This window comes from Acanthisitta chloris, unplaced genomic scaffold, assembly GCF_000695815.1.
Source record: "Acanthisitta chloris isolate BGI_N310 unplaced genomic scaffold, ASM69581v1 scaffold33113, whole genome shotgun sequence".
Lineage (NCBI taxonomy): Eukaryota > Metazoa > Chordata > Aves > Passeriformes > Acanthisittidae > Acanthisitta > Acanthisitta chloris.
This window is the reverse complement of record NW_008667100.1, coordinates 935-15,100: the sequence shown is the minus strand read 5'-3', so window position 1 is coordinate 15,100 and position 14,166 is coordinate 935. Positions and strand designations below refer to the sequence as shown.

The following is a 14,166-nucleotide window of genomic DNA, read 5'->3' as shown; positions in this document are numbered from 1 at the left end:
ACAAATCACTTCAGTTTCTTATGTCAGCAAACCTGCAGTGCAAAAGGCTATAAAATGCCTTGGATTGCAGTGCTGAGCTGTTCCTCTGACCACTGCACCTATGACTTGGGAGCCTGGAAGCAACCTGCCATGCACTGGTGGTGTCAGGAAGATTTCCCAACTGTTCCTTCCAAACAGGGAGATCCCCTGTAACAACACAGGAGATGCTGCAGTGCCTAGAAGATAACTCCCCATGCCCTGCACACAGTAGAGCAAAGCCAGCTCAGATCTGAGGTGTTTACAGGTGAAGGAAAGGTCCTGGCTGGGTGCATTGCTCAGCAGGTCATGCTGCCTGCTGCAACAGACTGCTGGGTGGGCATGGAGATTGTACCTCCTAAGGTGCAAGGTCTTTTCCAGCTCATGTTTCCCTTCTAATTTCAGCAAGGGAAAACATCTCTGGATGTTGCTGCACGAGGCAATCACATCAACTTGGCAGACATGATTATCAAAGCCGATCGGTTTTACAAACAGGAAAAGGTGAGCAGCTTACACACCATTCCCTGTGCTTCCCAGGGCATTTTCCTCTTCATTCAGACTCCACATACCAGCTGACAAACGGGAAAGAAATACAGGATGTCCTGTGACAGCCTGACCTTTACTTTCAGCCCCTTGCTTAAGAAAAACAGAAGTCCTCACCATGCCAACAGCAACTCCTTAAGGCTTTCCTTACTTTAAAAGGCCTCTGTTGTCTGAAATCTCAGGCTGTGCTGATGGCAGCAGGGGTTTCTAAAGATTCTTTGACAGCTGTCCCCAAAGCCCTGTAGAAGGAGGTGGGATAGCATTAGGCCCTTTTCCCAGAAGGAGAAACTGAAGGGCTGAGCAGGAAAATGCTTGGCATAGAAACTAAATGGGATGTGGGGAGTTTTCCAGAAGTGGAAGGAGACACCTCTTGCAAGCAGTGACCAGTTCTTGTTGGAGTCATACAACCAACTTCCCTCTCAAACTGCAGCTGCTCAGCTCCCAGTCCCTCCTCTGAAACGCTGCCTGTGCCCAAGCCAAGCAGAGTGTGCTGAAACTACATCCAAACACGACTTCCCTCGTGTCTTAAGATTTTGGGCATCCTCCCATATCAGCAAAGATGGTGCTGGAAAGCAAAGGAAGGAAAGGAGGGCGTGTGCCTGTGGCTTGGGCGCAGCTTCAGGAGCAATGCTCTGTATATCAGGGTCTTGCATGGGCTTCCTGCACAGCCCTAGGGAATGTCATTGAGCCGATGAATCGGGAGATTTAATGAAATGATCCTGCACCAAGCCCCAGATGACAGGAGCTGTCGAAATGCAAATCTCGACCTGCATGGGCTTCCACAGCAAAGAGGCTGTTAACGGTGTTTGTTACAGTGTGTGATTGGCCAGAGCGAAATGAGAATAAAGGGAATAAAACAAATGTGCTGTGCCAGAATGAACTCGCAGCGACCCACAGAGCTGAGGGGGTGGGAGGCTGCAGTGACAGGCACTGCTGAAGCACCGACCACCTCTGTTCTGGCTTTGCAGGACAACCTGAACCGTGACTCCAACTCATGGCGGGCAAAGCACTTGACCTTTAAGCAAGATCACAGGCTGGAAACACAGCACATTCGCTCAGTCATGTGGAGATTAGCCACTAAGTACCTCAGACCTGGGGAGTGGAAGAAGCTGGCACATTACTGGAAATTCACGGATGCCCATGTTAGGGCCATTGAGCAACAGTGGACAGGTATAAAAAAACCCACCCAGGTATTTTCCTATCTTCACTTGGATTGTGTTTCTAGGAGATAAAGCTGCACTGATAGCAAAGCATGAAGGAAGCCAGTTGGCCTATTTGAAGCAACCAAAAGATTTGGTTAAAAATCCTATTTTTAATGAATGTGTAGCTACCTACACACTGGAATTTGCCTAGGTGTAAAACTCACAAGCAGGGGAGTTAGTGGTTTGTCACTCACTCATGAGCACTTGCCAGGCCTGTGAGTTCTTGCTACAATTCTTGTTCTATAGAGAGAAAATTGCTGCATTTAATTTTTTGTTTTAAGGAGCTGAACCAAGGAGGCAGTGAAGTTCCATTTAGAATTTAGAGACAGGTTGGCAGAAACAGGCCCTGAGGGTCAGAAATGTCCCTGCTGGTTTGGCTGCTGTAAGGACTCTGTAGGTTGGATGATGTGAGCAAGGGGCCAAGCTGTGCTCTGAAGGCAGAAACTCTGCATTGCCATGAAAGGCTGCCTAGCAAGCCCAACCCCATCCATGGCCACTCCATTAAGCTTCACGTGAATCTAACAATCATGTCACAATCAGGAATTAAGCTAACTATGCTTTAGAGCCACCTAGTAAAATCCAAAGAGGAAGGAGGTTTGCCCAAACCCTCTGGTGCAGAAATCCACTCTGGTCAGGACTGTGCACTTCAAGTGCAAGATTTCATGTGTGGTTTGATCTTGCCAGGCACTAAAAGCTACAGAGAACATGGCCACAGAATGTTGCTGATCTGGCTCCACGGTGTGATCATGGCAGGAGAAAATCCAATCAAGGGACTGTACGAAGGCCTTGTGGGAATTGGGAGAAGAGATTTGGCAGGTAATACTTTTGTTTTCCTTCACTGAGCATTGTTTGAATCAATTCACCTGAACTCTGTGGTTACACAGCACACAGAGGAAAACTACAGTGAAGCCAATTCACACAAGCTGAAAGCACCTGCCCTGCCCCCTTGCTTCCATTCCACGTCACTTCTTTCCTTTTCTTTGATAAATTAACACACCCTGCAATGGATTTACACCTCTGTGCAGCAGAACATTCTCTGTTACAGAAAGCATCCGGAAAAAAGCAAATGCAGACTCCACCTCCCCACGGAAGTGCACAGCAATGTAACACCAGGAGCATCCTCAGCTGGTCTCAGAGCTCCAGGAGAAACACTTCCCTGCTGCTGAATGAAAGCAGCTGCAACTCAAGGGCTTCTTGTCATGAACAGCTGGCACTGCTGTGTCCTTCTCACTCTGAAATGACATGGGTAAAAAATATGCTAATAGTAAAAAATGCTTCTTTACACAGAAGGGAGATTTTTATCAGCAATTTTGTATGGTCAGGATACTGTAAGAGGAGTTCAGTGAGTCTCACTTGCCATACTGCACCAGGAAATAGTACACTATTTTACTGTAACTTGTTTACAGTACATTTTTTATAAAAATTTTTGTCAATTTTTTAAGTTAATGAGGGAAAGCCTTTGTTGGCAGGGGTGTTCTTTACTTGCCTTTTGTGAGAGGGTGTCTTAGATGTGTCCCTAACTTCCTTCTCATGATGGGAAGCAAAAATCAAAGAAACCATTTGGTCCTTCTGGAACCTTAGGGGTCGTGATCCTTAGTGCTTTGTGTCTTCACAAAATATTTGAGAAGAACATTAACAAATACTGTTCATAAATTTACATCAACATACATGGACTGTTTATAAATAAAATAGGTGACTTTAGTCACTTGAAAAGGCAAGAGGGGTCATTAGTTACCTACACAGCCTCTGATCGGGACAGACCAATACTTCCTATTTTTAACAGCATTTCAGAGGGAAAATAATGCCTGTATTTCAATAAATCTAGATTTGACCCTTAAATTTGCAAGTTCTGTCTTAATAAAGAATGATTTAAAAACCCAGTACATATTTCTCACTTAATAAACCAGTACAACCTCATAATTAAAGCTTGAGGGGAATTCCAGCAGAAGATGGTGGTTGTCTTCATTTCCACGTTTCCAGGACTGCAGTGAACTCTGCTGCTGTTCTTCTGAAGTCAAAACAAGAGACACTTGCTGAAATTGAAGCTTTATTGAAAACCATTTTTAAACAGCAAGAAAGTTAAAAATTCAAGTGCTTTATTTCAAATAGAAACAAACTAACTTACAATACAACGTACAAAGCAAATAAGTGATGGCAACATTGTCACTTAAACATCTTGTAAATCAAATATTCAACAAAAATATATGTCAGCTTATAAGTACACAATCTGCATGTGGCAATATATACAGCTGAGTGAAAAATATAAAAAGAAATACTGTTCCGCTTAAGAACATGACAGTGAGGACTTTGGTAGCAAAAATGTCTTTCTTTTTAAAACTGTAGTCTTCAAAGATGCTTCCTTGAATCCAAAGACTAAAAATTAAACAGATCTATCCCATGACACTGCTGGAGGTTACTGTCCGTGGGTAGTTCACTGACTGTTGATCCTGGTGGAATCACACAGTGATATTCGGCTAACGCAGGGAAAAGGCAGAGTGGGAACAGTTGATTGTACACAGGAAGACCACTGAACCAATGCCTCTGTTTCACTGGCACTCCCAAGCCTACTGCTCTTCTTGATCATTGCTGGTATGAAGACTGATCTTTTGGACTTCCAGCTCTTCTGCACTGACCATGGAGGGATCGATGGCTGCGTACCGAGTGCCATGGAACTGCAGCAAATGGATCTGTTGGGCACAGGAAATAACAGGGAAACAGGTGTAGAAGCACAGTGTTTTGATAAAAGAGAAACATTCCTTCTGAGTAATTTTTGTGAGGATGAAACCATGGCTGTGGAGTACAAGAGTTCAGAGAGAGGCCAGAGAAATCCCACAAAGCCATCCCTCCAGGAACACGGATGCTCCCAGCCCTGCCCTTTGGCATCAGGTATATTTACCTGGACCAGTGGGAGGTGTCCCTGCCCATGGCAGGGGAGATTGGGACTAGATTATCTACAAGGTCCATTCCAACCCCTTAACAATCTATGAATCAGGGAGCTCAGAGCTAGAGTGTACAGAGCTCATGGAAGTTATAAACTAAAGCAACCACAGAAAAGGAGTTTCACAGAGACTCACCTGAATATATAGGTTGACCTCAGCACTCCTGCAGAGATATGGGAAGTTGCCTCCTGTTTTGAGGTGAGCTCTTCTGGCATTGGGGTAAAGCTTGTACATTTCCTCTTTCGCTTCCGTGGAAAGAGCACTTTGATCAAACACCTACAGAACAAGTCACAGCAGTCAGCTCAATCTCAGATTCTGTTATTACATCAGACTGGATAGATGCTGCTCCTAGGAGCAATTCTCAGCTTCTCTGTGGAACAGAAAACAAGCCAATTTGGGCACTGACTGCTAGAAAGCCAACACTGTGACACAAAACATATAGCTGTGTAACTGCCCAGAATAACCAATTCACAACACAGCACATGAGTCACAGTGCTACCCAGGCAGCAGAAGGCTTCTCTAAATAGGAAGCTACATGCTGCAAGTGCTTACTAAATTGCTAACATAATATCAAGGCCCCACCTGCCAAGGGGAGGAAACTGTTTAAGAAAAACATTAAGTTGAGATTAACTTACATCCATGATGGTTACAGGGATGTCTCTGATTTTATGAGGTTCTACATAGGAGTTCTGGCAGTTGAGGGTGAGTCTTGAGGCGAGCTCGCTCTGGCCCAGGCTCTCCAGCTGCATCCAGCAGAGAGAAACACTGATTAACAACATATTTCACTGCAGGAAGTTAATGCCATATTAACAATACAGCCAAAGAGAAGATAGTTTTGAAGGGAAACATGAGCACACTTTGGATGAAGACTATAATTCCAATTTAGTATTACTCTGCATGAGACAAATGCTTCAAGGGAGTTCCATTAGTTGCTCCTGTCCCCAGACCACAGCCCAAAGATGTATCACAGCACTTTCTCCTCTTCCACCTCAGTTCCTTAACTTCCTCTCTTTTATTCTATATAAATAAACAGAACCAAGGTAGAGGGTCACCACATCAGTTAAACTGCTGGCACGGTGACACTCAACACCGGCTAAAGATTCAGTCTGCACTTCTCCCTCATGGGTCAAGAAATGAAGAAAGCAGAAAAATACCTCCAACCTCCCACTCAGTAAATCCACATGACACCAGAGCCTGCAGAGCACACAGCTACCTACCCTGTCCACCATGAAATCAATCCCATCAGCCATTTCAGGATCTAGAGGACCAGATGCAAAATTCCCAAGGACAATCTTTTTCAGCATAAAAGCAGGCATGAGCCAAAAGCTAAAACAGAAACAAGATGCAACAATATTCAAGCACCAAGGACTCCAACATCAAGATACTATGTTGTAAACACTCCCTTTCCTTGCACAGACTTTGTGCTTCAACTTCAAATGAAATCCTGAAAAAACTTCAAGGGCAGAGACATGGAAACCTGGCAGCTAAGTGCCTGAAATGCTCTGGGAAGCTGTTAGTCTTACATGGTAAAAGTATATTTTAACCACTTTTCTTGCTCTAAATGGTTTTGCTAGAGAACAGGCAGAGCTCTTAAATCTGACCACACACACACAGAGGATCACAGCACAACTTGTCTAATTCCACACTCTCAATTGCAACGATTTCCATTATCCTTGTGGTGTGCCTTTAAAAGTCACAAGTATTCCACCCCACACCTCCACCAGCCAGGCTGGAATCAGGTCAGACATGTCCAACTCAAGCAGTCTGACATTTCACTGCAAAAAATACTAATGCCATGAGTGTGCATGTTTGTCTCAGTCCTCCTTACCTGTTTGCTGTCCATGTCTGATTGAAGATAGAAGTGTCACTAAAGGCATTACACAGGATCAGAGATTGAACTCTGGGAGATTTGTGTGTGTATTCAGCAAATTTTTGAGCCAGAAAACCTCCCAGAGAAGCTCCAAAAAGGTGAACCTAATTCAAGGAAAAAGCCCAACACACCAGATGACGTTAGACTTGTGAAATGTGACCTCTGAGCAGTGTTGCATTACAAAAATAGGTCATTCAAATTTACCCAGCCACTATAACCCATTTTTGGAAAGAATCACTATTCCACTCAGCTTCTGATGTTATGCATGATATAAATGTGATAAATGCTGACAGAAGGAAGTGTTTCACACACAATCCCAGTGCAAATTTCTCGGTGTTCATCAAACTTAAGAAAAAACCTGAACATTTCACTTTGTCCTCCATAGCTGTTCCAATGCAGGATACTGGATTGTGGTGGATTGTGGTGTTCTGTGCTATGTGAGTTAGGAAGGATAACATCCATGGGATCCCACAAAAAAAATGGTTAACCCATACAATTTAACAGGCCTAGAATAGCAACTGAATTTAAGCCAAGTGTGACAATTTCCAAGGGTATTCACCTTCTAAAATAAACTAGTTTCAAGTGTGAAATTGCAATACAGCCTCTTTATTTACAGGCTGCATTTTTGTGTCCTATTTTGTACTCTGGCTCTTAAATGAGGCTGCTTCAAATGTCAGATTTTTACTGCAATGATACCTCCATTTGCCCATCTCCAAACACTCACTTTATCCAGCTGAAGGTGGTCTAACAGTTTCCTGAACCCATCACAGAACTCGAGGTGGTCCCAGTACACTGGATACTGCAACTAAAATAATACAGAGTTAGAAAAAACCTGTCTCAGATCAGCCTTCTTCAAATCATATCAGTTCTCACATTAAAGGTTTCAAGACCTTATTGTGGGGCTCCTCAGCAAGGTCCCTACAGCCCAAGGGTGCCAACACCTCCCCCTCAGTACACAAAAACACACAAAGTGCCCCAGAGCAAGTCTGCTGGGGAAAGTGCAGCATTGCCTCACCCTGTAATCAGCAGGAGGGGAGGCTGGAATGGTTCTTCAGTGATACTGTAGTGTGTAACAGCTACAGAAATCATTAACTGCTGCAAGAGAGACCGCAGCACTCCTAAAGCCAGGCTGCTCAGCAGAAATACTGTGGTACAAATCAACCAGTTCAGTGCAGCTCTGGAGTGGAGAAGCCACAAAAGAGCAGGCTGGTAGGACTTTAAGGAGTGACACAGTATTTGCAGATGTTATTCATTATTAGTTACAGCTTATTATTATTATTTGCAGATATTATTATTAGTTGCTTAGAGACCTCATAGCAACCTTCCAGTATCCGAAGGGGCTACAGGGAAGCTGGAGGGGAACTCTTTGTTAGGAACTGCAGGGACAGGACAAGGAGTAATGGGAAAGAGGGAAATTTAGATTAGATATTAGGAAGAAGTTTTCCCTGTGAGGGTGGTGAGACACTGGCACAGGTTGCCCAGGGAAGCTGTGGCTGCCCCAAGCCTGGCAGTGTTCACAGCCAGGTTGGCTAAAGCCTTGAGCAACCTGCTCTGGTGGGAGGTGTCCCTGCCCAGGGCAGGGGGTTGGGGCTGGATGATCTCTAAGGTCCATTCCAACCCCCTAACGTTCTATGATTATATGGGCTAATAACCAGGTTATTCACCATCCCCTAAGGAAAACATGGAAACCCTGAACTAACTCACATGTTTGCCTGAGGGCTAACAAAGATCCAGCTAGAGGGAATAATCACTTGTGTCTAGGGCACACAAGGGGAAAAACAGGCTGAGAACTTAATACTGTGTATGCTCAGGCTTCGGGTAAATGCTGCCATGAACATACATCAGATTCCAGCCTGGATCCACATGCTACCTACTCCAGAGTGCAACTTAGCATCAGCTTTTTGGTGGATTCTCTTAGTCAAAGCTAAGAAGTTTAATATCCAATCACTCATCAGAGTAACAAGCACAAGCTTTGATACAGGACTGAGAATACTCACAGCAATAACTCTGTAGCCCCATCCAGTCAGTGCCAAAATTTGCTGGAAAAACACATCTGCAGTTCCACTTACAGGAGGGAGAAATATGAGTGGGCAGCGAATGCTCCTTGGTCCTGCATCATACAGTGACCAGACTTTACTGTCGTCATCGTCTACTATTATCTGGAAAGAGAGAGGCAGAGGGGGAGAAGAAACACAAGACAAGTGAGGTTCTTCAACCAGCTTCCACGACTGCTTCTAGAAACTTCCAGCATCTAATAAATGTTATAATGCTCAAGACTCCTTTGAACAAGACCATCTTTTGCTTTTCTTACAATAGCTTTCTTCTCTCAGGCTGTTTTCTAACTGGAATGTTTGTATAGATACAGCAGGAGCAGAACTGTGACCACACACTGTCAGACCAAACACTGTGTGTCCTGACACAGGCTGAACAATGACCATGACACCTTGGAAAATGAGCCACTGTGCCCAGGAAAGACCCAGGAGATCAATTCAGGGTACCAAGAGCAGCAGCTGGAGGCTGGAAGAGCCAGCACAGCCCCAGGGACAGCTTTTTAAACAACCATCAACATTTGCATCCACGGACAGGAGACATTATAGGTCTGGGGCCATGCAGACCTGCTGAATTAAGCAGCTAACACCACACATTATTGATCTGAAACAGTTACAGCCAGCTGCCAGAACAGCACTGCAAAGCTGACCTAGGAAGGAAAACACTTCCATCATCTGGAAGCATCTCAGGAGCAGGTGGAGTGCCCAGGACACGTGTCTGGCTGAGGCAGATTATCCACACACAAGATGCTATCCTTAATGAGAAGCTCCTCACACAGTACTACAAGTCCTAGGACAATTAGTATCTTCAAAAGTGTAAGAATTCAGTCTTCTTTTCTAGCAGTGCTGAAGCCTGACTTGTTTTGACAGGGCCTGTCCTACCAGCAAACTGCTTTGTGTGCTTCAGATGTTCTTTCAACTCCGCAACCCAGCAGAAGCCTAGGGCTCATAGCAGATCAACAAGCACAAACCTCTGGGGAAAGCCTGTTCATGCAGTAGAAATTCATCTCCTCTGTATCAAGATTTTATAGCTTTTTGTACAGTTATATACAAATATAATTTGCTTTCCCAACTCAGCAGTTGAGCTCTCAGCAATCAGAGGAGAACAGTGTACCACAAATCAGATTTGCCTGAGTAACAAATCTGCTCCTAATAAAGCCAGTATTTCAGGCTCTGGGAGCATGTGAGGAATCACATGATACTGTTGTTTTCTAAAGTCTCTATAAAAAAGAAAGACTGCATACCAGAGCTTCCAGACCACTGAAACCATTTATATATAAACCTTGTACAAAATCCCTCTCAACACCCTCAAAACCAACCCTTTGTGCACAACTCCAGACCTTGCTGTTCTCATCTGTCATTCCATCAGTAATGTTGGATTTATTCAGGTAGGCTACTACCAAGTTTCCCTCTAGGAGTATTTCCAAAGGCAAGCAAACCATACTCCTTGAAATCATGACACCAAAATGAGCTCATACCAAGAGAGCTGAGGCTCAGAGATAAGGTTTCTTTCCTCAAGCCCAGACAGTGAATCAATGGTTTTAAGTAGATGTTTTATTTGATTTCTAGTCACACGTTGGACAGTTTAACTCCAGCTCCTGTGCAAGGCTGAGTGCTGTGCAGGCAGCAATGCGGTTAAATGGTGGTTTGGGAGGTCACCAGCCTTGAAACACTGGCCAGAACTTCGCCTTTAGTTCATCAGGGCCAGGGTGTCCCTTGCTGGAGGCTTTCAGGAAGGACTTAGATAAGATCGAAAGTGCTGTGTGCAAATGGAGGCAAAGCTAGAGACTCAGTTTAAAAATATTATTTTCTATGCTGTACTTCCTACATCTGAGCAGGGCAGGAAGGGTGATGGAGCTGTGCATTTCCTGAGACTGTCAGGAGAAACATCTCACCCTCTTCTCAAACAAACTGCTCTGGCTCTGCTTCCTTAGGTCCACCTGAGAGCAGGAACCAAGGCAGGTCATTCATGCCTCTGCACATCTTTGCCTGCGCTGCTGGGGGGATAATGCAGGTAAATGTATTCCCAAAATCTGCTTCAGAGATTAATTACATCTTCAAATTTGGCTCTTTGCTCTTCTCTCTCCAATAACCTGGACTCCTTCATGCCCCACATTCACACTGCGGCATCACTTGGCTATCAAGCAGACAGAATCACTTCAGAGGGTAAAGCATTCCCTAGTCTGAAGGTCACCAGGTCACCATCAGCTTCAGTTTACACACATCCTCAGTTAAGAAACCCTGAGCACTGGCAGCAGCTGAAGGCAGTGGCTGCTGGCAGTGAGCTGCAGTGTCACAACATCCCCACGGCAGCAGCACCGCGTTCTGTTGTAACCACAACCTCCAGCTCCTTTCATTCACCATACTGCATCCCATAAAGCAGCACCTCAGAGCACACACATGTCTTTCCACTGAAATACTGTCTCCTGGTTTTGCTGACCTGATGAGTGTTGCTTGAAGGCAACAGCATGGCACAAGTAGACACAACAGATCTAGTACTGCCCGGAAGCAGATAGACAGCCTGACGGAGCATGTATAGCAAACAGCAGTGCACCTTTCTTATTTACAGAAGGCACAAACTGGAAAAAACTAATGAGAATCCTAGAGCCCTTCCCTAAGGGTGTTTCTGCAACCCACACAGCCTTCCAGATTAGGGAACCAAACTGACTGGAAGTCAGCTTAACCCAAAAACAAACTATAAAACACTCCCAAGCTAGACAAGTCACTGACTCTGCTTGGCCTGTATGGCCACATCAGTGACTGTGCTTGCAGCAGCAGGCTGGGGTGTAAAGGCAGGACTGTCCTTTGGTCTGGCAGGAGTCTGGGCTGCTGCTGCAGGTCAGTTTGTAACCATAGCCTCAGCAAACCTGACCTGCAAAAGCTGCATGTGAGAGCTTGACCAGGTTAGGAGCTATGTACTTGTACTCTGTGCCCTCTGCCACTCAGCATGTAAAGAGCAGAAGCTGAAGCACTGCACGCTTCAGATACTCTCCTGGGGCTCAGGGAAATGAAGTGGGGAAATCCAAGCAAGAGGAGAAAGTGGCTGGCAGTGTGATTAAGCAGAAGGCATCTTAAGGACACACAGCAGAAGAAACCATTTGGGTTTTTCCACTGTGGTTAAGGATCTTCCCACCCTCACGACCCTATGTGCAGCCTGACTGCTGAGAAGTTCCCTTCAGACACTGCTTTGGCCTGAGGATGATGGGTGGAAACACTGGAGGTGGCTCTGGCAGCATGAGGTCAGCTGCCCTGTATGGAGACAGCTCTGTGAGAGGCCACACACATGGTCCCCAGGACATGCTATTTCCTTGGAGTCTCCTCCTCCTCCTCAGGCATGGGAGGCATTAGGATAGCAGCTCACAGCTGGGAGTCTCTGCTCCCACCACATGTAGAAGTGACCTCCAAGCAGCATGTGAAAGTGAGCAGTGTGCTGTCATGCACTCACATGACACGTGGGACAAAGGTTCAGGAGATAAAGCAGGTCAGTGGCACAGCCACAACTGCTGTGCATTGACCACACAGTGCAGTGTCCCTCACACCAAAACAAGAGGAGACATTTCACCCCAAACACCATTCCAGCTGTACATACCTTCTTAAGAGGAACTGTGCTTCTGAACCAGTTATAGTCAGGAGAGACTTTAATCTCTCCCATGATGTTTAGAAAAAACTCAGTTTGGATCAGCCTGAAAAAGAGAGAGAAAGTCAGAAATCAATACAACAGCTTTACCGTGGGCAGCACTCGAAGGCTGTGCTGTGTACACAAAGCACTGCAGGGAGATTTGCTCTTATCAGTAGTTGATGGCACTACCTCTGACTCATGCCAGGTTCACTTTTGCTCAGTTTTCATCACAAACCATGTAATTATGCTCCCAAGAAACAGTCACCTGACTGCCTTACTGTACCAGCCTAATTATGAAATGAAGGCCCTTTTGTAACAGCATTCCCGTGGGACAGCGGCAGAGAGACAATTGTGTTGCAGGCTGTAAGTGGCTTAAAAAGCTAGAGCATGGTTTTGATTAATTTTTACAGCTAATAAATATTCATACCACAGACATTATTTCATGAACCTAGTGCCTCAGTATTCAGAGCACGTCCTTCCCTCTCAACATAACTGACCCAAAGGAGTCCCCAAAGCACACCAGGCTGATCCAAAGCTCAATTTACAGAAGATCCTTCTTCTTTTAGTTTTAGTTCTATCCACACAGGAGCAGACTTGTCAGGAGTTACCAAGGAAGATATCTTTGAAGCACACCAATTAACACAGGACACAGTGCCTCAGTATTCAGAGCACGTCCTTCCCTCTCAACATAACTGACCCAAAGGAGTCCCCAAAGCACACCAGGCTGATCCAAAGCTCAATTTACAGAAGATCCTTCTTCTTTTAGTTTTAGTTCTATCCACACAGGAGCAGACTTGTCAGGAGTTACCAAGGAAGATATCTTTGAAGCACACCAATTAACACAGGACACATCAGAGTTTTTTTTTTGCCACTAATCCACTCCCCAGCCAGAATGTCCAAGCATACATAATGAGTATCTTATAATACTCCATTAGTTAGTAATAAACACTGAGGTAACTCCAAGATTTAGCTGTTTTAAAGCAGCAAGAGACCATTAGCTTCCATTTATACAACAAATGGTATCAGACAGTTTTGAAGCTTGGAGACTCAAGAGCTTCACCCTGAAAGCCAACAGCCTCAGGAGATTATTCTTATGCATTCACACACAGCACTGAGCATAACAAAACAAAGAAACTTTTGCGCTTGCTGCTTAACAGTTGCCAAGTACAAATCAATAGGTTTTGTTTCTTAATTCTTCATAAAATAAGGCCTTGTTATGTTCAGTGAGTCACTCAAATTCATTCCTCCCTGCAGGAGAGCTGCTGGTGGGCAGCTTAACCAGCTTATAGGGTTACAGCTGGATTAACAGTTAGTTACAATTTCCTCATCTTTCAGTCTTCATTTGCCACGTTCCCAGTGCAGAAAACATGAATTTTAAAAGAGAAAGTAGTTTCTAAATTGCAAGACAACACACATCTTCCACAGAGCTACATGCTATACCTCTCACATCTAGGGGTTTGGGGTGGGAGTTTAGTTGTGTGGCTGTTGTTTAAAATCTGCTCTTTGTCATAGCTTGGCAGCAGGTAAAAAAGAGTAAAAAGTATCTATCCCAACAGCCTGCAGAGCAGGCACAAGGATGTGTTACTGGACTGGGGGACAGCAGATCACTGGAAAGGGAAATGTCAGTTCAGAATAATTCCTTTTCACAACCACACATCAATGGCTTTCCCATAGCCATTCAGCAAATGACAGTGTGACAAATAAATAGCAGCAAATGCCTTAAAACACACATTATCTGAGAGTTATATTGGCAGTGCCAAGAAGCACAAGTCATAGTCAGGCACTGCACAGACACAAAGGTGCTGGAAAGGGACTTTCTGCTGATGGTTCTAGTTGTCATAGAGGGCTGGGAATCTCTCTCCTCTGTGATCATCTCACTGCTTCTGCCACCTCAGCTTTCAGTGCCCCTAAGCTATTTTTTGTGGGATGG

General features: G+C 44.8%; 2 protein-coding genes across 4 annotated transcripts; one reads left to right on the top strand and one right to left on the bottom strand.

Annotated features, from left to right (window-relative positions):
* Positions 1-420: 420 nt before the first annotated feature.
* On the top strand, positions 421-2,867 carry LOC103800024 (ankyrin repeat and death domain-containing protein 1A-like; the record flags this gene model as incomplete). The annotated part of the gene is made up of 4 exons (XM_009072385.1): positions 421-516; positions 1,527-1,728; positions 2,445-2,576; positions 2,806-2,867. Coding segments are annotated over 4 exons (492 nt in total), but the record flags the coding sequence as incomplete, so codon positions are not given.
* A 927-nt stretch (positions 2,868-3,794) lies between these two features.
* Positions 3,795-12,294, bottom strand: SPG21 (spastic paraplegia 21 (autosomal recessive, Mast syndrome)). 3 transcript variants are annotated; one of them, XM_009072381.1, is made up of 8 exons: positions 12,207-12,294; positions 8,567-8,728; positions 7,294-7,374; positions 6,528-6,673; positions 5,917-6,025; positions 5,335-5,442; positions 4,835-4,975; positions 3,795-4,447 (listed from the first exon to the last, which is right to left on the bottom strand). In XM_009072381.1, the coding sequence occupies exons 1-8, from the start codon at positions 12,267-12,269 to the stop codon at positions 4,325-4,327; spliced, it is 933 nt and encodes a 310-aa protein (XP_009070629.1). In that variant the 5' UTR covers positions 12,270-12,294; the 3' UTR covers positions 3,795-4,324. The 3 variants fall into 3 exon arrangements, with proteins under 3 accessions (XP_009070629.1, XP_009070631.1, XP_009070630.1); XM_009072383.1 differs by lacking the exon at positions 4,835-4,975; XM_009072382.1 differs by lacking the exon at positions 7,294-7,374 and having other exon boundaries at positions 12,207-12,269.
* Between the last annotated feature and the right edge of the window lie 1,872 nt (positions 12,295-14,166).